The 22,856-nt window shown below is 39.0% G+C and overlaps 1 protein-coding gene and 1 non-coding gene across 2 annotated transcripts in view; both read left to right on the top strand.

Moving 5' to 3' along the window:
- Positions 1-22,856, top strand: part of Slc25a13 (solute carrier family 25 member 13) — a 179,503-nt gene that overhangs the window by 19,172 nt on the left and 137,475 nt on the right. Inside the window, exons 2-3 of the mRNA XM_047560964.1 lie at positions 3,526-3,579; positions 12,744-12,886. Of these exons, the coding sequence (XP_047416920.1) occupies positions 3,526-3,579; positions 12,744-12,886 (197 nt within the window). The remainder of the gene's footprint in view (positions 1-3,525; positions 3,580-12,743; positions 12,887-22,856) is intronic.
- On the top strand, positions 11,032-11,160 carry LOC124992019 (small nucleolar RNA SNORA30/SNORA37 family). The gene has a single exon (XR_007110028.1). It is a non-coding gene; the product is annotated as a small nucleolar RNA SNORA30/SNORA37 family (small nucleolar RNA).

The raw sequence follows: 22,856 nt of genomic DNA on the forward strand, positions 1-22,856 counted from the left end.
AAAATCAGGCAATTAGATTTTAGAATAGTGGCTGTACATATGAACATGCTATAAGTATATTTAAAAAATACAGAGCAGTGAGAATCAGCCTTCTGGAAACAATCTAAAGTTTGATGAATCTTCTGAAGCCCAAGAATAAACTAAGTCTAATAATTCCAGGCTTGTGTGATGTAAAGTATGCATGTTGAACAGCTGTTCTGAATTGACTTAAAAAGGGCAGCTACATTTCTGTGGCTCTTTTTTCCAGCTCATGGAACTTCCTGGGTATTGGTTTTGCCACCAGGTAGAATCCATCTAAATACACCTCCAGAACAGCAGCACTTCTCATTGCCACTTTCTGTTGTCTTCAGTGAAATTGCACAAGTGTCCTTCCTTCACTGCATGTGGCATGTGAACAAGAAGATAAGAATGGGAGGTGGACGTTCAAATGGAAATTCCAAAAAGCCACAGGGCATTTGATTGGTGGGGAGTAGATGGAATTAGTACAGAGATGAGGCCCAGGAGGCTGGTAGGAATTTTTCTGAATCCATCCCCCACTGAACAATAGTTATCTGTGCTTAAATCGAATGTGCCCAGGACCTCACACAAATTTTAGCAGGCCTCAAGGAAATTCCATAGTGAACATTAACCATTTACTGCAACTTTGGGTCTGTTTTCAAGAAGGAGCATGACATTGGGCTAGGAGAACAGAGGGGATGATGATTTAGAGTGGCTTCATTGTTTTCTCAGTGGTTTGGTGAGTTGTTTCTGAGGATTGTGAGTCCCTTCCCCTCTCTCCTCCATATTTCTCCCCTCATTTGAACCAGGTGACTTATCCTTTAACATATTAAGAAGTAAGCATGGTAGACTATATATATCTTTGGACAAATAATCCAAATAATGGTTGATACCATTTATTAAGTGCTTTAGCTATCTGGTCTTTTTGGTGCTTAATACTTTATGTAATTATTTCTTATCGCTCTTCCAAGTCTCTGGCACTTCCTGTTTTAGAGATGAGGAAACTGAGGCTGAGAGTCAAGAGCACCAGGGTCACACAGCCAGCGAGCTCAAGAGGTCAGACCTGGACCCCATGTAAAGATGGTCTGACACTGAAGCCCCCTCCCCTCTACTCCACTTACTGGAATTGAACAACTGAACTCAGGGCAGTCTACCACTGAGCCACATCTCCAGCCCTTTTTATTTTTTATTTTGAGACAATATTAGTTACTGAGGCTGGCGTCAAGCTAGCAATCCTCCTGCCCTGGCATCTGAGTCCCTGGTATTATAGGTGTGCACCACCATACCCAGCTAAAGCCATGCTCTTTACAGCATTGGATGGACACTAAACTGGTGGTATTAGGAGAAATTGGGAGAGTCTTGATTAATGTACACATGCTCTGTGATATTCCCGGTTAGCATAAGTCAGGGTCATGTTGAAACTACTTATAACATGGTGCAGAAGGAAGTGAGAGATTTAGAACCCAAAGACTCAGGAAACACTTAAAATGTAGGCACAGATTGGCTCTTACTCTGGCTTTTGGGGAAATAAGTGAGCCTCAGTTTCCTCTTCTGTCAAATGGGGCAGAGTTATATCTATCGTATCTAACTCTCAGATTTGCTGTGAGGATCCAAGGAAAGAATAATCATGCTCTGAACACTGTCCAGTGTTCTCTACGTTCTAGGTGACATGACTTGTAAGTGGTGGTCACTGTATGGATTGTTTTCATGTGTTTCCTGTGCCCTAAATGCTGGGCAACTTACAAAGTGAATACCTGCTTTCTGTCACAGAGGTGTGGTTCTGGGGTAAAACACTGAATGTACATTTTGGGATTGGTAAGCAGACTCTGCTGTGGGAATTTAAGGCAGGGAAAGTTTCACTGAGACAACATTGCCCAGGGAAGGCCTTACAAAGTGTGCAGCATAGTGAACTAAGTAGTTTTAAAGGATGTGGTATTCAGATAGAATAGTAATAGTTCATTTTGTGGAAAATTCCTTTGGCTTTTAAAAGGAAAACCAACTAAGAACTTAAGATATTGAATGAATTTTTCAAAATGTTACTTCTGGACCATCGTGAGGGGTGGGAATCCTGGTGTAGAGGAGGACATTTCCCTGCTCTGACGATGGAGGAGGTGGGAGTGCTTTTATGACCTCTCCAGGAGTGTTTGTCCTGACCCACCTTTTTCAGAGTAGAGACCCCACAGGAGGAATCCTCTTCTGGAACTTTTAGGTCAGCAGTATCATTAATCTTGGTTAAGTTGGTTAGCAGACTATTTTTCCCTCTATTGAAGAGCAGAGACCACCAACTAATTCAGGATTATAAGAAAATATTAGAAATTCTTGTGAGTAAAAATAGAATTGGTGGTTATAGGTACTGAGCTAAAATTAAAAGAGTTATCAGTCTTACTTTGGGAAAAAAGGTGACTAACCAACTGGTTTCAGAAAGACTACCTCTCCCATTTCAGTGATTAGTTAATAAAATTATTCCTGACAGTGGAGGGCCAAGGAGCTCAGCAGTTCCATATTTAGAGACAGAGAATTCATTGTCCCAAGATCTCAGAAGAGTCTTTGCAAACACACAGAAGGGATTTAGAACAATTTGCATAAATCTCCCCGTGGATAGTGACATGGCTCCAGTGTTGGGGTGGTTCCAGGAGCCCCTCCTTGGCTGTATCTTGGGGCGATGCTGTGCTTGGTGAGAATTCAGTCTCATGATGGTTTCTGCCAGCAGGATTGGGTGATGGGACGCTGAATAAGCCCACTGTTTGCTTCCACATAAGGGCTCTTTTGTGTTGGCCTGGGGCAGTCATGTTCAAGTTTGTCTTGCTTTTCCCCAGTGATGTTTTTGGACTTTGTGGCCTGGAGAATTAAGCACAACACCTATTCTGAGCTAATCTGTCAAATTTTACTCATGGAAGGTAACCACAGCCTCTTGTATTTCTGAATGTGGAGAATAATAGTCATACCTTTGGAGACTTCTGTATACCTTTGGAGACTTCTGATTTATTAAATTAGAAGTTGGGGAGAGGACAAGTTCCTTGGCATTGCCAGGTAGCTAGGTATACACGCCTGTTCATGGTGGAACTTTGGGAAGTAATTCCTTAGGTTCTTTAATATGATTTGCCTAGTTCACTGACTTCTTTAAGAAATATATTCCCTTGCATAGTTAGCAAACAGGTTGTACTTTAATATTCTCCTGTGAAAGGCATGAGATATACCCCTGGAGTGTAGTTTAAAAATGCCAGGTGTTTAAAAATCTGTTTCAATTTTTTTGTTTGTTTTTGTTCTTTTTTAAAAAACAATATACATTAAACACTAGATATTATGAGCTTTAACTGGCTTCTTGCACAGACTATTATCACTCTAGAAACCGCATACAGAGTCTAATTTAAAATCTAGGAACTCATTTATGCACTGGGGCAATGTGATGTTTTAAGTATAAAAGTGAAATCCACTTATTTCTAACCTGAAGTTTATTTTCCCTTAGTCTGCTAGCTTAATTTCTCAGCTTTGTTCTAATAATATAAACATTTTTATGTTTATTTATAGGTGGCTTTAACCAAGAGAGCAGATCCAGCTGAGCTTAGAGCAATATTTTTGAAGGTCAGTATAAAAAGGATCTATTTTGTTTCTTATTTGGTTTTTTGTTCTAAAACTTTGAAAGATAATTTTCAAACAACTATTTATTTCATTGTTAAATTTAAAAAAAATCCTCCTAAGTATTTTTACATTGGATTTGTGAAAGAGTTGCTTTACTTTTCTGTTTTTAAAAAAATGTATAGGAAATGTGTAGCCAATTGTTTTTGATGGCAACATGGTGTTTTTTTTTTTTTTTCTTCTTTATCTTACATGGTATCAAGTGCTGAAAAGGAGTTGGCTGGGTAGTCTTGCAGCTCATTTACCTCTTCAGGGTTAACCTGCAAAGGACCAAGACAATGCTTTTTCTACTGAGTGTTTAAAGGTCTTGTAAACATCCCCATAATCCTGTACTCTTCCAGAGGGGACCATCCAGTCTCTGCTTGGTAGAAAAAGCCCATTTTTGTTTTCTTATCATCATAACCACTGTCATTTTATTATAGCCATGCGGCCCTGTGAGACAGCCTCAGGGGAATAATACTCAAGCACACCAGATACTACAAAAGCTCGTTTTCTTGGTTTCTTAGGCTTCTACCTACCTGATAGCGTTGGGCAGTGAATGTGTAATATAATAAAAGTCTTATTCTGGTCTCCATCACTGATGCACATTTATGTGACTGAACGGAAATTAAAGTACTCAAAAAAGGAAAGGCCACTTTTGAAAAGACAATATATTAAGCAAAATATGTGGACTTTTCTAAATTTTGTGAGAAGGGAGCCAGTGCTGACTGGAATGGGGAGTCAAGGTATCAAGTTGGTGCCTTGATGTGTACTGATGTGAGCTAGCAGGTTACTAATTCTGCGAGCCTCACTGTTCTCATCAAAATGTGTTAGCTTAAAAATGGTGAGTGAGGGCTGGAGATACAGCTCAGTGAAAGAGCCCTTGTCTGACATGTGCAAGGTCCTGCGTTGAATCCTCAGCACTGCAAAACCAAAATGGAACAGCAAGAACAAAAAGATGGAGACATTAGGGAATTCAAGTACTGACAGGATATTTAATACTCATGAATTGTAATTAATTGATTTATAAGATGAATAATGACATTCTGAATCTGAGAAATATGCAGTCTATCAGAAATAGACACCAAAGCATTTACAGATGAGATCGTGATGCCTGAGATTTGTTTTTACATAAGCCAATTTTGGTGGAATGGGAAGAATGAGTGGGCAGTATGATAATTTTTGAAATTGGAAAGTGGGATATTGGGTTTATACTGTTTTCTGTGCTTTGCATATGTTAGAGCATTTTCATAGTAAAAGGTTACAAAAACTTGTGAAGATTTGGTGGGGTAAGTTATTTCGCCATGCCCAGAACCTGCTATGCCTTAGATATTGATTTAAAGTGTGAAATTAAGTAATTCAAATATAGGAAAGATAGATTTCAGTTGAAAAATGACTAAACATTGGGGCAGTTTTGGGAAAGGAAGAAAGGATGAATTTGTAGGGAGGTTTGGATTATATAGAAAAGACAGAATTCTTTATAAATTTGCTTTTTCCCAAAAAGCACAATACAGTATAGAGAGTCTAGAAAATGAAAACTGAGAAAAAAGAAAAGTGTTCTTTTCCTCCCTAAACAAATGTCTGTTGCTGTGTGCATATTGGGCCCACCGTGATTGGGATCAGGTGTATGAAAGCCTATTGCTGTTGTAAAACTCTTTAATGATTTAATTTTGAAAGATACTTGCAGAAGAACATCTAAGTGTGCTGCCAAGGAGCCTAGAGAAATGGATAAACTCACCTGAGCTGTTGAAGTTATAATTAGTCTTTCAACTCAGGGCATACCACTTCAGTTTTCTAACAGGAGTTAAGAGCCTCCTCCTAACAGAAACTGAGAACAACTTAGAGGCTGTCTCTGTAAGTGGTGCAGCTCTGCTGCTCACTGATCTGTTGACATGATCCATTGGAAAGACTCCATTTAAAGACAGTGACTACTTGAGGCCATGTGGCAGTTGGTGAGGCTAGGTTAAGATCTCAGTTTGGAATAGCATCTTTGCCAGCTGCGATGTCCACTCGGTATTGGGCAGGTCTAGGCTTGGGGCAAGTCTGATTGGCTGCAGTGGACTCAGTGATAGCAGGTGTTCTGAAGAGTTACCTATGGGGTTTCTGTGACCATGGACCTGAAGGCTGGGAGTGGAATCTTTGAGACCAGAGAGGAAACTTCGGCAACCAGGAGTTTGTGGCTTTTGAACAAGTTTTTGTGCCTTGGGAGTCTGAGGAGATGGGGTGGGGGTGGGGGTTTCCTCAAGAAAACAGCATCAGCAGTCTGTGGAAGGGATTGCAGATCTGGCAGAGGTTCTGGTGACCTCACCAGGCCTGGATAGTGTGGGACCAACACAAATCCACCTTGGCTCAGCGAGCTGAGGATCCCTTGTTTACTACCCACCGCAGACAGTATTGTGGTGAAGAGGAGAAAGGGGAATGAGGCGCCATGGGGGCTGCCAGGCTGGGCTTTTTAGTTAAGTACGGATCAGCGTAAGCATTCTGTAAACCTGTCTACTTTGCTGATTTTGTGTGTGTGAATTTTTTCTGACTTGATTTTCTTAACTAATAAAAATTCTGTGTGAAATATCCCAATTGTCTCCCTGCTAACTAGGTGGAGAGAGGTTTCTTTTAGCTTGGGGGAGGGGGAATGGAGCTTCATTGTCTCCTTCATACCAGATGTACAGGGAGTAGAAGGAAGTAGAGGAGTTGGTAACTGCAGAGGTGAGAGAGAACCTGTTATACTGAGCCAGATGAGGAAAGGTTCTTGGAGGACTGGAATGACTGCAACTCAGGTTTTTTTTAGTTTATGTTTTAGAGATGAGTTTAAATCAACTTTTCCTCCCTCCTTCCCTCCCTCCCTCCCTCCCTTCCTTCCTTCCTTGACATTGCCTATTAGGAATTAGGTAGGTGTTAGGTGTTGGGCATTACAGATGCATGCATCATGACTCCTGCCCTTAAATATCTCACTGTGTGTATGCATGTGCAAGAATACAGAAAGTCACAATATGGTGGATAAATATTATACATGATTAAAGGAGGATAAGATGAGATTTATTACTTCTTCCTATAGAGGGTTATCAAAAGTTACAGACAGAATGTTTGAGCCATGCTTGAAGACTAATAGGTATTTGTCAGATGGAGAAGTTAGAGGAAGATTTGAAGTAAAAGGAAGACTATTCTAAACAAAGAAAACAGCACGTACAAAGCAGAGAACTCTAAGTGTGCCAGTTGTGTGGAGGGAATAGCTGATAGTTTGGGTGGCCTGGAGTGCAGGGTCTAGTGATTCTAGCTTGGTAGGGAGGGAGAGACTTAGCACAAAACATGCCAGGCAAAAGCATTTGAGTGTATTGTGCAGATTCTTGTGAGAAGAAATATATTACATTTTATCTGGATGCAGAAGTATGAGTCTAGGTAGACAATTCTGCTTTTAACCTCTGTGTTGACAGGCATTTTTTTTTTTTTTTCTTCTTGTCCACCTAATGCTTTTGGTGTTGTTTCACATTAATTTAAACAGATATTATCGATTGTTTACAATTTAAATAAAACACCATGAAATTCTGCTGCGAGTGAGCTGAGCAAAAGAAATGTAAGCAATAACTGTGTCTCAAAGAAGTTCAGATTTTATACAGGAGATCAGATTTGTAGACAAGCAACAGCAGGTAAAAAGAATCTAAGTCAGCATACTCGAAGGTTCTGCCTGTGTGGTTACAGCAAATACCACAGGAAATGGAAGGAGGGAGCATTAGCCATTGCGACCAGTGGTCAGGGAAGGCTGGTGGAGAGAATGTGAGGAGCCCCTGGGATGGTGGGAGAGAGAAGAGGACCACATGGAAGGAAAGCCCAGAGACAGGGCCAGGTTGAAGGATTCTTGTTCATTTGTCAAATGTTTATTTAAATACAGCTCTCTGCCAGGGAATCTGCTAAGTATTACAGGGTGCGGGTAATGAAATCGGAAAGGTAATTGGGAATTTGGCATGCCACTGAACAATAGGAAGCCATTGAAGGTTTTCTAAGTAATCCAGTGACAAGGAAGATGGGTTTGAGGTTGGACTGGTGCAGCAAGGCCATGAGGTGTGTGGTCTTGGGAGTGACGGTGTTGGAGGCCCTCAGAGTTATTAAGGTCGTAACACCAGGAGGAGTGAGGATTGGACAAGTCAGAGATACTTTTGAAGGGATATTTGATGAAAGTGACTGTTGTTTTAATATAAATGAGAGAGAGCAGGGAGGGAAGGTGTATACCCTGGGTGCAGAGAGATGCCAGTAATATGAACAGAGAAATAAAGGAGGGAAGCAGCGGCTCAAGGGGGAGGGAGGGAGATGGTCATGGGCTGTTCAGAAGCCTACAGTCTAGAGTGGCTACATGTCGGAAGTGGAAGATGGGAAAACAGGGAAGGGGCTGGGCAGGAGAAGTGGGATGTGTTAGGGACTAATAGTGCATTGTACTTGGAGTTTTAGAATTAATCTCTCAACAAAAGCATGATGTTCACTTTAAACATTTTTGTAGGAAAAATGCCTTGTTTGAAAAACTTCCTTAACAACAGATCAGTTTCTGTCATGATGATCTAAAAGACAAAGTAACTTGATGTCAGTATAGATATAGTGGTCTCTCTTACTGGGTGCGTGTCTCTGTATATGCATACAGATTTTTTTATTTGACATGAGAAAAAAAATAGTGTTTTGTATCCAGTATTTTCCCTCACCTAATATATTATGAACACTTTTTCTTATAATTGAATGTGTTTCTACAATACTTTAATGCTGTGTGATATTCCTGTGTATGACTGTTCTACCATAATTTATCTTACCACAATTTACCTAATTGTGACTGATGTTTATGACTGGATGTTTAGTTGCCAGCTCTACTTTGCTATCATAACAACTCACATATTTGTATATAGCTTGCATTATTTTCTTAGTAGGAATTCCTAGAAGTGGCATTGTTGGGTTAAAGAGTGGGTTTACAATAGATTAAGGCATTTGAGTGCTCTTAGCAGACTACATATTTTGGGTGGGAGTGTGGAAGTGTACAGTTCCCACATTATGTTATCAATTCAGATTATTATTAAGTACAACAGCAATAAAAAAAATCTTTCTGCCAACCAGTTAGTTGAAAAATTGTATTTTACTTTTTATTTGCATTTTTTTAACAGCACTAGTCTCCAAAATTTATAAAGAACTTATAGAAACTTTATACCAAAAATATAAAGAACCCAATCAATAAATGGGCCAAGGAACTGGACAGACACTTTATAGAAGATATACAGGTGATTAACAAATATATGAAAAAGTGTTTGACAGCTCTAGTAATTAGAGAAATGCAAATTAAAACAACTCTAAGATTTCATCTTACTCCACTTAGAATGACTATTATCAAGAACACAAACAAAAACAAGTGTTGTGTATAGTTGGAGTTAGTGTATTCTCATTGCTTGTGTTGTATTCTGTTGTGTTACTATATCATAATCTGTTTATGTATCCTGTTACTAGTTAACAGGAGTTAGTTATTTTTCGTACCTTTTTCTATTATAAATAACACTATGGACCCTTTGGCATAGTTTTTGATGTTATATACATACTCACATGAAAATTTCTGTTGGAGATTGACATATGATTGAAATTGCTGAGTCTGTTACGTTCAGTAGCAGTTGTCTAATTAAAATGGTTTATCAGTTTATTATACCACCAATATGTGAGAGTATTTGCTCCACATTTTTGCCAACATTGTTATCCTTCATTATTTTGTGGGTGATTAGTGGAATTTTATTGTAGTTTTATTGTGCATTTTCAATGGAACTTTTTGTTAAGGGGGCAGCAATTTGACATTGATTCTAAAGGTCATTTAGGGAAAATCAAAGTGTGATCGTCAAGCCAAGAAAACTTCTAGGAGCAAAGTAATACAACTTTTTTTAACCTTTCATTCATTTTGATAAATATCTATTGAACTTGTTTCACTCGCTGCCTGGCAGTAGTCTGGGAATTTGAGGACACAACAAAGAAAAAGATGAAAACAATTCCTGTCCAGACAGAGCTTTCCCTCTACTTGTAGCAAGTAAGATGCACACAATCTTGCAAGAGTAGCCAGGTGTATTGAGAGGATGATCCTGAAACATTTCCCATTGCAGCGATGACAAGAACTCTCAATCCATGCTGACATTCTCCTGTGAGTTCAGGGCAGATTCAGAACAGTGTTTGCTCTGGGAAGCCATTACCAACTCACCAGACCTGTTGCTGAAGATCGAGCCTGCTTGTCACGGCTTTCCCAAGTGACCATATGATAATTTAGTACGTGCAAAGCAGGCGTCCTAAAGAGTAGGGAAGGGAGAATGATTTCATGTGTGGTTCAGAAACAACCAAGAGTAAGTGGGAAAAACAAAGTTGTAGGATTCTTACCTCAGACCGCGTGCAAAAATAAAGCACTGGTCTACTAAAACCTAAAGGTAACCATACTTTAAAAAGGCTAAAAGGAACCGTGAGTGAATATTTAATCTTGTAATGAAGAAAGACTAGTTTTTTAAGCTTAGAAAAGTAGTGGAAGAAATTGCAAAGGAAAATAAATCTACAGACTCAATTATATAAAAATATCTAACTGGAAAAATATTTGCAACAAATATGATAGACAAAGGGGGGAAAGGTCATGTTCACACACTGCTGGTGGGAGTGTAAATTGGTACAATCTTTTCTGGAGAGCAGCGTGATAATAAGCACCAAGAGCCTTAAAGTTGCTCTCCCTTGACTCAACAATTTCTTTTCTAGGAGTCTAGCTTTCGAAAATTGCCAGGAATTTGGACAAGTGTAACACACAAAAATGGCTAACTTAGGTTTATTTAAAATACCCCAAACTGGATATAATCTGTCCACTGGTAGGAGAAAAGTTAAATTATATTTTAAAACAAATTAATCACTGTCATAAGGAAATGGTCATAACTCTAAATCATAGGATTGCTCTAATTACTATTGGCATTTCCTTCATATTTCAAGCTTGTTTTGTCTCAGTTAGGAAAATTAAAATATATTCTTTCTTCTGCATATCCTAGAAGCTGAAGCAAATACTAACTGAAGAATGGTAGGATTACTGGACCATTTTTTTTTCTTGTACTGTGCTAAAACATGTTAATTGAAAATAGCCAGGCACAGTAGCACACTCCTGTAATCCTAGTGTCTTGGAAGACTGAGACAGGAGGATGGCAAGTTCAAGGCCAGCCTCACCATCTTAGAGAGGTCCTAGGCAACTTACCGAGACCTGTCTCAAAGAAAAAAAAGGTTGGAGATGTAGTTCAGTGTAAAGTGACCCTGGGTTAAATCTTCAACACCCCTCTCAAAAAGAGGAAGGAAGGAAGGAAGGAAGGGAGGAAGGAAGGAAGGAGGGAGGGAGGGAGGAAGGGAGGGAAGGAGGGAAGGAGGGAGAGAGGGAGAAAGAAAAGAAAACAATGGTGTATACTAGCACATTCACAGGTCCTCCCCTGTGCTGTGGGGCCAGGATTTGGTAGCTGGTGCTGAGAGAAAACTACTGATTGCATCCTTGCCCTGGTCCTGTACCAGTGGCAGCTGTCACTCAGTGGGACAGAGGAAAAAACAGAACAAAACACAATAATCTAGAACTTTTATAAAGTGCCTGTCATGTGTAGTAGAGCATAGTGCTAAGGGTTCTAAATGATTATCTCATTTGTTTCAAGCATCTGCCTATTGAAACTGGTAATATTGTTGTACCTATTTTGCAGATGAAGAATCAGAGGCCCAGAAAATTTTAGTTACTTAGATGTTAGATGAGGCCATTCAGGTAGTAAAGACACAGCCCTAGCTCAAAAGACTAAAGCTTATTACGAGGTGTATAAGCAAGGGCTTAGTCTGTATTGGACGTTAATGTAGAAATAACCAATGACTTGTAAAAACAGTTTTGATTAGACTTAATTCTGGGGTTCCTGAGGAAGGGGAGATACTGTCCTTGCACCTCATTTCACTGTGCACCTTGTCACTATGTCTGCCACTGTGGTTCCCATCACTTAGCCCTGCTCTCCTAGCTGTACTGTCCTCTCCTCCTCTTGGCTCAGTAGGTCTTCTGTTCCATGAGGACACCATTTGATTGGCATGCTGCTCTCAGCATTTCCCACAGCCTCTGGGGACCCATGGAACCCAAGTCAGTGGGTTCCCTCTTCCAGCTGCAATGTGTCCCACTATAGGCAAGACCTGGTGAAGAAGCATTGCATGCCAGTTGATTCTTATTGACCATCTCTGTGTAGGGCTCAAGGGTGGAGAGAACATTAGCTAGGGCAGCAGTTGATACCTGGTTCTGTAAAATCCCACAAGATGCATTGTGCCTCAGAGTTTGATTTTCAGCTTAGTCTATCACCCTTCCTTGTAGGTCGCTACCTCTGGGACTTCTGTTGAGAGATAACCCTATCTTGCAGACATTCATTGAACACTCAATGATTTTATGAATTGGGAGCATCAGACCACAGGCAGTTCAGGGCTCCATCAAGGGTGCATGAGGGAAGCTTTTATAAAGTGTCGAGGGAAGCAAGACAGAAAATATTTGCTTGGTTGAAGTGAAACACCCCTCGTTAGAGGTCAGTTTGGCATTACACATTGGTTGAGCTTGAGTTTTGCTTCACTGTTTTTGTTGAGTTGGGTTTGGGTTTCTTATGTAGGAACCCAAGGCACTAGAGTATCTCATCCTACTGTCCTTCAGTTTGTTTTATAATACTTTATAGTCTTTTGCCAGTAAACAAGACATAATTTGTCTTTCTAAATTTCTGTACGCCAGGGTTGCTCAGAGCTGTTCACATTTTGGGCTAGAGAACTCAGTTGTATGAGCACATCCTGTGCTTTACTGTAAGATATTTGACAGCATCCCTTTCCTCTGAGTTATGACAATTAAAATTGTTATCAGACATTGCCAGATGTCCCCTATGGGGGAAAATTACCTACAATTGAGAACCATTGGTGTAAGCACAAAATTTGACAAATTTGATGTGGTTTTGTTTTTCTTTGAAGTGACGGGAGATAACTACAACTATAAAGAGTCTATTTTCATATCTGATATTTTATCCTTTGAATATTCTCAGTCTTTTCACATGTTGAGCCCATGATTATATATTTTTGAGAATCAAGTATTAAAAATAACATTTCTTTTTTCCCCTTTTTCTTAACAGTATGCAAGCATTGAAAAAAATGGTGAATATTTTATGTCTCCTAATGACTTTGTTACCCGATATTTGAATATTTTTGGAGAAAGCCAGCCTAATCCAAAGACTGTGGAACTTTTAAGTGGCGTGGTGGATCAGACCAAAGATGGGTATGTTTATTTTTGTTCAAAACAGGTTTTTGTTGCTTTAATGATCAGAAAGTCATTAAATATATACCTTCCTACCTCTTAAGAGCCTTTTCTCTACCTAGTACCATTAACATATTCTTTTATAAATACTACCCTTAATATTTCCTTCAATGGTCATTTTACAATTAGTAATTTCATGTGGAGACCTCTGTATAATTTCACAAAACAATTGTAATCGATGAGGTGGTGTGGAGATGTATGAGGGCTTTTATATGTACACTGGTATTTTTCAAGGCAGTTGTAGAATTATGAGTAAATTTAAACATACCACTAGGATCATAACTTTTTTATCATCTTTCCCTTGCTCAAATCACCTTTAAAATTTCACATATGATTAAATGGTATGGATCTCAGAGACAGAATATGATGATTCCAGATTACCAGGAAAGGCATTCTGCAAGGTGGAGGAGAGAGACTACACCATACAGAATTAAGTGGGACACTTTGCAAAATGACTTTGGGTATTTTCCCACTATGAATTTTCTCTGCTTAATCCCTGGATTTGTAAATGTTACCTTAAGTGGAAGAAGGGTCTTCCCAGATGTGATAAAGTTAAGGATTTGGGGGATGAAAAAATTACTCTGAGTTATCTGGGTGGGCCCTAAATTCCCTTACAAGTGTCTTTATAAGATAGAGGCAGAGGGACATTTGACATAGACACTGGGAAGAGGAAGAAGAGTGAACACAGAGGCAGAGATTGAAGTGATGTGACCATGAGCCAAGGAATGCCTGGAACCACTAGCAGCTGGAAGAAGCATAAGATTTTCCCCTAGAACCTGTGGGAAGTCTGATGTTACTGTCACCTTGACTTTGGGTTCTCAGAACTGTGATAGAATAAATTCTTCTGTTTTAAAATACCTGGCCTGTGTTAATTGCTTTACTTATATTTAATCAACAAATAAAATTATGTATATTTATGGTGCACATCAGAATGTTTTGAAACATATATGTATTGTGAAATGGCCAAGTCAAGCTAAGTAACATATCTATTAACTAACACACTCATTTTTTTTGTGTTGAGAACATTTAAAATTTCTCTTGCTAATTTTTTTAAGTATATACTATATTGTTATTAACTATGGTTACCATGCCCCACAAAGAGTTTCTTGAGCCTGTTTTTCCTATGTAAAATTTTGTGTCCTTTGACCAGCATTGCCTTAGTATCACACCCCTGTGCTAGTTGCTTGTAACCTTCATTCTCTTCTCTGCTTCTGTGATTTTAAATTTTTTAGATTCCACATATAAGTGAGAGCATGTGGTGTTTGTCTTTCTGTGCCTGGTTTATTTCACTTAACATAATGTCCTCCAGGTTCATCCATATTGTCACAAATGACAGAATTTTCTTTCTTATGATTGAATAATATTGTGTATACACACCACATTTTCTTTTAAGTACTCAACTGTTGATGGACACTTGGGTTGTTTCTGTATCTTGGATAATGTGAATAATGCTTCAGTGAACATAGGAATGCAGACATCTCTTCAATATAATGATTTTATTTTCTTGTTATTTTTAGAGCCATTGTAGAAAACCAATATACTCATGTAGGTTTTTTTTTTTTTCCCCCTCTGGGAAATTAGAAAGCCTATGGTTGTGAAGAATTTCTTTGGTCAAAGATCATTTTGATCCAGAAAAAAAAAAGCCCTTTTTTCTACTAGCAGCTTTTGACTGATCTAGACATTTCCCAGGCGTTGACCCCTACCGTGAACTGTCCCCCAAGAGCCTGGCCTCTTCCTGAAAACTTCACCTATGTCTAGGTTTAGGCTGAACTCTGGGCAGAAAGTTAGGTGCCTGTGCACTGCATGAACTTAAGGTTTCATTTCCAGCTCATTGCCTAAGGGATTGCCTCTCTTATTTCTGATTAAATGGTTCATGAAGTGGTCACTTGGTCCATCTTCCCTGCTGGGAACTTCTCCCTGGGTGCTTGTCCAGCCATTCAGCACCTTGAGAGTTTTGTCTATGCCTGGCACCATTTAATGGACAAGTGTTAATCAGAGAACCCCAAGTAAATATGAACTGATGTTGTGATGAAGAGATTACGCTGGGTTTTCTGGGATGGGCCTTAAATTCCATCAAAAGTGTCTTTATAAGATAGAAGAAATAAAGGAAGAGGGAGATGTGACCCAGACACAGGGAAGAGGAAGAGGCAGAATGACCACATGAGGAGAGACATGGTGTGAGAGACAGTAAATAGGAACTTCATTGGGACTGAGAGATCGGGGAAGACTTCCTGTGAGTGACATTTGAGCTGTAGGAGTGAGGGATGGGGGCACTGGAGACAGAACATTGCAGGCAGAGAAACTGACTGCAAAGGCCCTGCATTCTGAAATGCAGAGGCTGGCATGCCTGGAACTTGGAATTGCAGGGCCTGGTGGTGAGCGAGGTGGGCCATGTAGAGATTTGTACTTCATGTTAAGGTTTGGGGTGTTTATCTTTTTTTCCTTAATTGGTACATTATACGCAAGAGTGGGGTTCATTATGTTATATTTGTACATATCGTAACTTGCTCAATCTCTTTCCCTAGTACCTTCTCTTACCCTCCCTGCGTCCTTGCCCTGGTGCCTTATCTGTTCTCATCTGCCTTCTGTTATTTTTATTAATAATTATTATTTTAATTAGTACAAGTGGGAGTTGTTGTGGTCTGTTAATACATGAACATAACACAATTTGGGTAGATTTTGTTCTCCAGTACTTCCCATGCTCTCCCCTCTTCCCTCCCTCTAGATCCCCTTCCTCTTCTGGTCTCCCTTCTAGTTTCATGAACTGCCACCACCCCTCTTTTTTAAAAATTTCTTTTCTCTTCCTCTCTCTCCCTCACCCACTTCTCCCCCAGCTTCCACATACAAGAGAAAGCATTTGACCCTTGTCTTTCTAAGTCTGACTTATTTTACTTAATTTAATGTTCCATTTACCAGCAAATGACAATTTTATTCTTCTTTATGACTGAGTAAATCTCCTTGTGTATATATACCCATTTTATTACCCACTCATCTATTGATGGACATCTAGTCTGGTTCCATAACAGACTATTGTGAATTGCATTCTATAAACGTTGGTATACATGTATCATAGTTCTGATTGTGGTTCTTTTGGAATAGTACTGTAGGTTAGAATAGCTGGAGAGTTTACCTTAGAGAGCAATGGAGAGCCATTGAACCAGGAGATTGACCTGTTTTGCCTGTGTGACAGCATAATCCTTGTTAATATTCATTGTTGCATTTTAGATTTCCCTGTGTTCCACTGTTTTAATTGACTTAATGATGGGCTTAATCAGTTTGTGATGTTCCTTGAGGGAGAGGAAAAGACACTTCAAATGCCCAGGGTGATAGCTTTTTGCTTGGTGGACCTCCTGAGTGAGAGGGGCTTGTCTCAGCATCTGAGGAGGAGGAGGTGTGTCAAGACCCACGCACTCTGATGAATTGAACCACGAATGTGTGGACTCTGCTGTTGGATTTGTTTGTATGATTTTTGATGTGTCTTAGATTTGTTTGTGATTTTGGTTTTCATTAAAATGGGGATGAATGTTCACACAATGTATCTGTTAAGAGCAAGGTGAAAAATATTTCATTTAGGTCTCTTTGAGATTTGCAAACACATTTCTGATTTTATTAACAACTGTTATCTCATCAGAGAGATCTAAGGCTAAAAAACTGTTTTCTCTAATGCTGGACCTTCTCATCTGGAAAGACTAAGTGGTGTTGAGGATTAGCTGGAGGTGTTGAGTCCTGGCTGCCTGGCTGCAGCGTACAGGTATTAACCCCTGTCTGTGTGTGGGTGGGGGCACTGTTGGATGGAGTATCTGATTGGCTTGCTAGGATCACATACACATTTACCACATACAGTCATTGCCCAATATCCTTGAGGGATTGGTTCAGGACCCCCACAGGATTCTGCTATTCCAAAATCTGCACCTGCGTAGGTCCCATATATAAAATACTCTAGTGTTTGCATATAACCTGTGCCCATCTTCTACTGTACTTTAAATCATCTCTAGATTACTTAATAATATCTAATACATGTATAGTCATTGTATTGTTCAGGGAGTAATGACAAGGAAACCAAAGTCCACATTTGCAGTGCAGATGCAACTTTTTTTCCTGAATATTTTCTATCTGTGGTAGGTTAAATCCATAGATTTTGGGACCCATGGATACACAAGTCCAACTCTGTTTTTCACCTCAGGTGTGGAACCCCTTTACACCCTGCAAGAACATGCAATGTGCAGAAAAAAGTTGGCTCTTTTGCAAAAGGGAATGTCAGACATCCTGATTTGTTAGTGATGGACTGACAGGTCCAACTTACTGCCTTGTCAACCCCCCATTTTGTTGAATCAAAATGATAGCAGTATGATCAGCATCCGCAAATAATTCTGTTCAGAGTGCAGAGAATCACTCCTGGGACAGTTCCGATTTTGATGCCTGAGGAATAAGGGTGTCAACAAAGAAAAGATAAAACAGGAACCTAGGAGTTTAGAATGTGTAGCCTTTATAAACAAAGTGTGTTCTCTGCTTTTCCTGTTTGCCATTTATTTATCCTTCTGAGGAATGAAAGTACAGCCTTTTAAATACTTCACAAGGTGAAGGAGGATATAATAATGTTGATGATAAAATCATTTTTATATACCTGTTTTCACTTTGTGAGGCTGTAGTGAAGAAATCCAGGCCTTGGCCACATGCTGGGAGTTAATGAGGTTTACAATTGGCAATGCTTAAAGAGTATTAGGGTAATGTATTTAAACATCAGCAGTTTGCAGCCTAAAATGCTCATCATCTGTCAAGTACAATCCCGAATCAATAAGAGGAGTTTTTTCAGTTTGCTAATGAGCAAAGTTTTCTGCACTATTAGGGTGGACACAGATTTGAGGTAAACACCCCAAATTCATAAACTGTAGAATTAAGCAAAGGCACCTCTTTAATTAAAAAAAAAAAAAAACCTTGATAATAATCAACAGCAGTCACCTGAGAAGCTTAAATGTTCTTAGTAGTCATCAGACTCCCAAATTAATCTACCAAAACAAAAAGCCTCATTAACAGCTCTCATTGAATCAGTGTTATTTTCTTTTTCTTTCACTGAAGATGTCTGATTAACCCCCTTTCTTTTTGCATTACTCACTTCGTGTTAATATTTGATGTCTGAAATCATAGGGGGGTACGTGCAATGTGGTGGCTAGACACTGTCTACGACGAGTAAATTAAAAAGAATTTTTAAAAAGGTTGATATTATGTTGCTGATGTATTAGAAGATCTTTAGGAATGTCAGGTGCCTGGGTTTTATTTTTCTTTCTAATTCCAGAAAGGTTGATTAATGACAAGGTACTGATTTCACATCTCATTCATATGTACCGATGGTCTTCCTTCTCTTCCCTCTTCTGCTCACCAGCCCAAGCCCTCTTGTGGAGCACTTTGCTGAAAAGGGAAGGTGAGAAATGGGGCCATACCAGAGCAAAAAGGGAAGTCACTGGAGGGTGTTTTGTAGGTGAATAAATAACATAATGTATGTTTATGGGCAAGGTTTGGTGAAGAATGCAGGAAATTGACAGTGTAAGAGGACGAGAAGATATGCTGGTGGATGGTCTAGGAGGTTGGCCTCTTGTTAAGAACATGCGGAGTTCATCTAGAACAGCTGCCCTCAGAGTGTGGTCAGTGGACCTCTGGAAGTCCCTAAGACCTCTTCAGGAGTCTAGGAGATCAGAGCTGTTTACATAATAATACTAAGTACTAGTACAATAAGTTCTTTTCATTTGGATGGTATTTTTAACTAAAAAAACTACATAGGTAAAACTGCTGGTACCTTAACACCAGATAACACCCAGAAGGATAATATTCATAGCTGGGACCTTTGGGAGGTAATTAAGTTATGAGGACTCTGCTGACTTAAAATCTCACTGTTGTGTGCACATCCTTTGACAATTGAGTAAGTGGGAAGTACACCTAAGAACTTCTGCTAACTAACATGGTTGTCTGCAGAGAAACACTGAGTTACCAACTGAGATAGTCCCCCCTCCCATGGAATACTGCTTTTATTCAAAAGAATTACTTAGTTGAAAAAATTAAAATTTTCACATGAAAGCTTCCTGATACTTTAGGACTTTTCTGAAGTCACTGGTAGTAACACTAATGTGGGTCTTTTAATATGGTGTATTGAAATGTCTGAGCATTTGGAAGATCTACAGGACTTAGGGAAACAAAATTTTTCTGCTGACCAGTGTATGGTATAATGGAATCATGCATGTATAAGATCTTTTCAAAGTGCACAACAGAATTTTAAAGTTACAAAGTATGGAAAAGTTCTTCCAAATATATGGTTTCAGCTTCCACATTGCAACTAATCTTTATTCAACCCTTATTTGTTGGAATTTGGTGTCGTATCGAAGAAAAATATCCTCAATTATCTAAAAAGTTAATTCAAATACTCCCCTTTCTAACTATGAATCTGTATGAGGATGAAATTCTTCATATCCTTCAACCAAAAGAACATATTAGAGCCAATTGGATGCAGCTGTCTTCTATTAAGTGAGACATTAAAGAGATTTGCAGATATAAAACTGCATTTCTCACAGAATTTTTAAAGAAAATACTGTTATTTTTCATATAAATATTTATATTACTATGTAATAGATTTATTTACTTTTTCATGAAATAATATTTTTAAATTTTTTTTCAGTTTTAATTTCTAATATAGTAAAGTCTGATAAATATATAAAAACTCCTGGGGTCCTCAGTAATTTCTAAGCATGTTAAGGGGGCTAAAATTTGACAAACACTGATCTTGAAAAGTTGAAGGGAAGGCAGAGATGAGGGTGAAGATGTAATGTAGTGGATTAGGGGACAACTTTTCCTCTGGTTTCTTTGATTTTTCTCCAAGAAATAGATGAGTGGGAGGTACAGGTTGAGTTATTGGCAGTTTGTGGGGAGAAAATAATATAGTAAATAGTCATCTGGAAGTTGGGAGGTTGAATAGATAAGGAAGCAGGAGGACTGCTGCACAGGCCCCCCTTGAGTGTCCACCAGAGGTTTTGTGGTCATAAAATTTACCTTGAGACCAGTTCATATGGCCATGCATTTTCCATCTAAGTTTAGCTGTCGAGGTCCAGGCATGGAGTAGGAAGGACTGGATAGAATAGGGTTAAGGCCTTGGCCATTAAACAATTCAGAGTCAGAAAGTTTCCAGGGAGGTATGGGGCATGCAAGGGAGTAATTATAACAATGAACTCTAGATTTAGAAAGATACTGGAGTAGGTGCAATGAGACATAAAAGACTTACCGAATTATAGTGTCCAGTGTGGTTGAAGATTGTTGAAGTTGGGGTGTAAGAGGGAGTGGGCAGGAAGACTGAAAGACTGGTCTAAAAGCAGAATGAGTGAAACTGAGAATCGGGGGCTATTGCTAATGACAACAATTTAGAATCTTACCATGTAAGTGAGTGGTTGAGAAAGGGTAGAGAGAAGATCACCGGAAGAGGGCTCTGAAAGGATTCTTTTTATGATAGGGACTGAGTCACATGCACTGTGATTCTAGAAGGCACAGTGGAAGGGTGTCTGGGAGATGATGACAGAATAGGGGAAGTGCAGAGCCTCTATGGGATTAGATGTGGGTGATGCAGGTCTGAGGCTGCTGGTGGAGTCTGCCCTCAACAGCATAGAGGGAGGTTGTGATTCATCTTGGTGGACTCCACTTTATACTGTTGAGGAGATAGGGATCTTTGCAGGGAGACTGGGGAGGTGCAGTTTTACTACTTAAAGAATTTTTAAAACAAAAATACTTTGTGGGTAGTAGCTCTTCTACAGTGGTTCTTCCTAGATGGTTAGACCAAAAAATGAAAGAAACTATAGTTACCGAACATATATATAGGATTGCAGATCTGATGTTAGCAATTTCCAACTGTTTTATTTAATCTTCACTCAAGTCCTTAAAATAATTTTTGTCTTTCTCTTACAAAAGAAAAGTGGAAAATTAAGTTAAATAATTTGCTTAAAGTTTTATAACTAGTGCATGGGATAACAAGACTTGGAACCTTGTTCTTTCTGGTTTGTGTCCAGTCTGCTCTACCATGAAACTTTCTGTGCATGAAGAATAATATTTAAAACCGAGCTTTGCATGAGAATTTTGCTTATGTCTTTACCTAGAAGTTCTAATGGATACCCCTTGCAAGATTCTTAGAATCTTCATCATTCAACCCTCATATTTGACCCACATATGGCGGACCTACGACCTCCGTGAGAACTACTCTAATTTTCTTCCACTGATTTATTTTAAAAACTGACTTCACCCTTCTAATAAAATGCATACATTTTATTTATATATTTTTACACACACACACACACACACACACACACACACACACACGGCAAAGGAGAAAAAAGAAAGAAAAAAATCTGGCTATGATAGCCTCACATTCTTCATATATGTTTTTTAACTCAAGCATAGTTTTTGGAATCCTTTTTCCCATTTTCCTATTCTTATGTTGAACCTTGAGCTTTTATCACATAACATATTCTTTTCTGGGCCAACTTTACCAGCCCTCCTTTTGTATTATTCCTAGCTTATCATGGTGCTCAGTAATTGTTTGAAGGAGAAATACTGTTCTGGCCTCCTTTCTTTCTTTGGTTGTTAATGTGGAGAGACAGATTGCACTAATTATCAGGTTTTGCTTTACCTGGACCATACATGTTTAAAACTCAAGCATGAAATTTTAAAAAGAAAGGAAATAAAATATAACCTGTTTCCTAGCTACTTGCATATCTCTTTGTCTACCAATGTCAGTATCAGAGGCAGAGGATGTGACAGTTGCTTAAATTAAAACTATCTTGCACTTAGCTGTGAGGAGGAGTTCTTTCTTTCTTTTTGATAGTGCTAGGAATTGAGTCCTGGGCCTTTTGCACATGCTAGGCAAGTGTTCTACTACTGAGCTATATCCCTAGCCCTCATGTGATGCCTTCTGCAATGTTAGGTTATACAGAAGGCCCTCACTGGATGCCAGCACCCTGATCTTGACTTCTCAGCCTTCAGAAGTGTGAAAAATAAATTTTTTTTCTTTACAAATTATCTGGTTGTAGGTGTTCTGTTATAGTAGCACAAAATGAATCAAGAGAAAAACATTAGATTTAGTACCTATTAACTTTCCTATTGATAGTGGCATAATTGTCCATGAGTTACTTCCTAGTAAATGCTCTAAATCTCAGGTTTTAATGAAGGGTTTGAGGCAAGACTTCATTTGCAATTTAACGGAAAGGTTTTGAGATCTTCAGTCTGGAAAAAACAAGAGGTAAAAGAAGACAACTGATAAAAGAATTTAAGTCTCAGAAATTATAGAGAAACCTAATCTCTATAATAAAGGATATGTACTAAGGTCAAGTGGCCTTTTGTTACAAATCTGAGAAAAGGTTGATATTTGAAAAATAGAGGTTAATATCAGGATAATTTATTTGCTTAACAAATATTTATCAGCACCAACTCTATTTCAGGCACAGTTCTAAACAAATCAGAAACATGTGTTCTCACACAGCAAACATGTAATACAAATGTCATATAGGTGTTGTAGAGATGGGTAGCTGTCCATAACATTGTGGTTGATAGGGTAGTCAGGGAAGATCTCATGGAAAAGTGACTTTTGGGTTGAGACTTGCATGGCAGAGTCACCCATGTGAGACTTTAGGATTGAACCTTCTAGGGAGAGGGAATAAGAGCAACGGACCCAAGAGGAGAGAGTGCTTGGCCTGTTTTAGGAGCAGCAAGGAGACTACTTTGGCTCGAAAAGGGTAAAAAGAGGAGAGTGGAAGAAGCCAAAAAGCTTTGTGTGGACAGACTGTAGATTTTGTAGAATTTTATTCTAAGAGCAGAAGTCATTGGAGAGTTTGAACTTGCGTGTGACATTGTCTGCATTAAATTTTAAAAGGATTTCCCTGGCTGATTTGTTGAGGAGAGAAAGCAG

The sequence above is a fragment of the Sciurus carolinensis genome, chromosome 8 (assembly GCF_902686445.1).
Source record: "Sciurus carolinensis chromosome 8, mSciCar1.2, whole genome shotgun sequence".
NCBI lineage: Eukaryota > Metazoa > Chordata > Mammalia > Rodentia > Sciuridae > Sciurus > Sciurus carolinensis.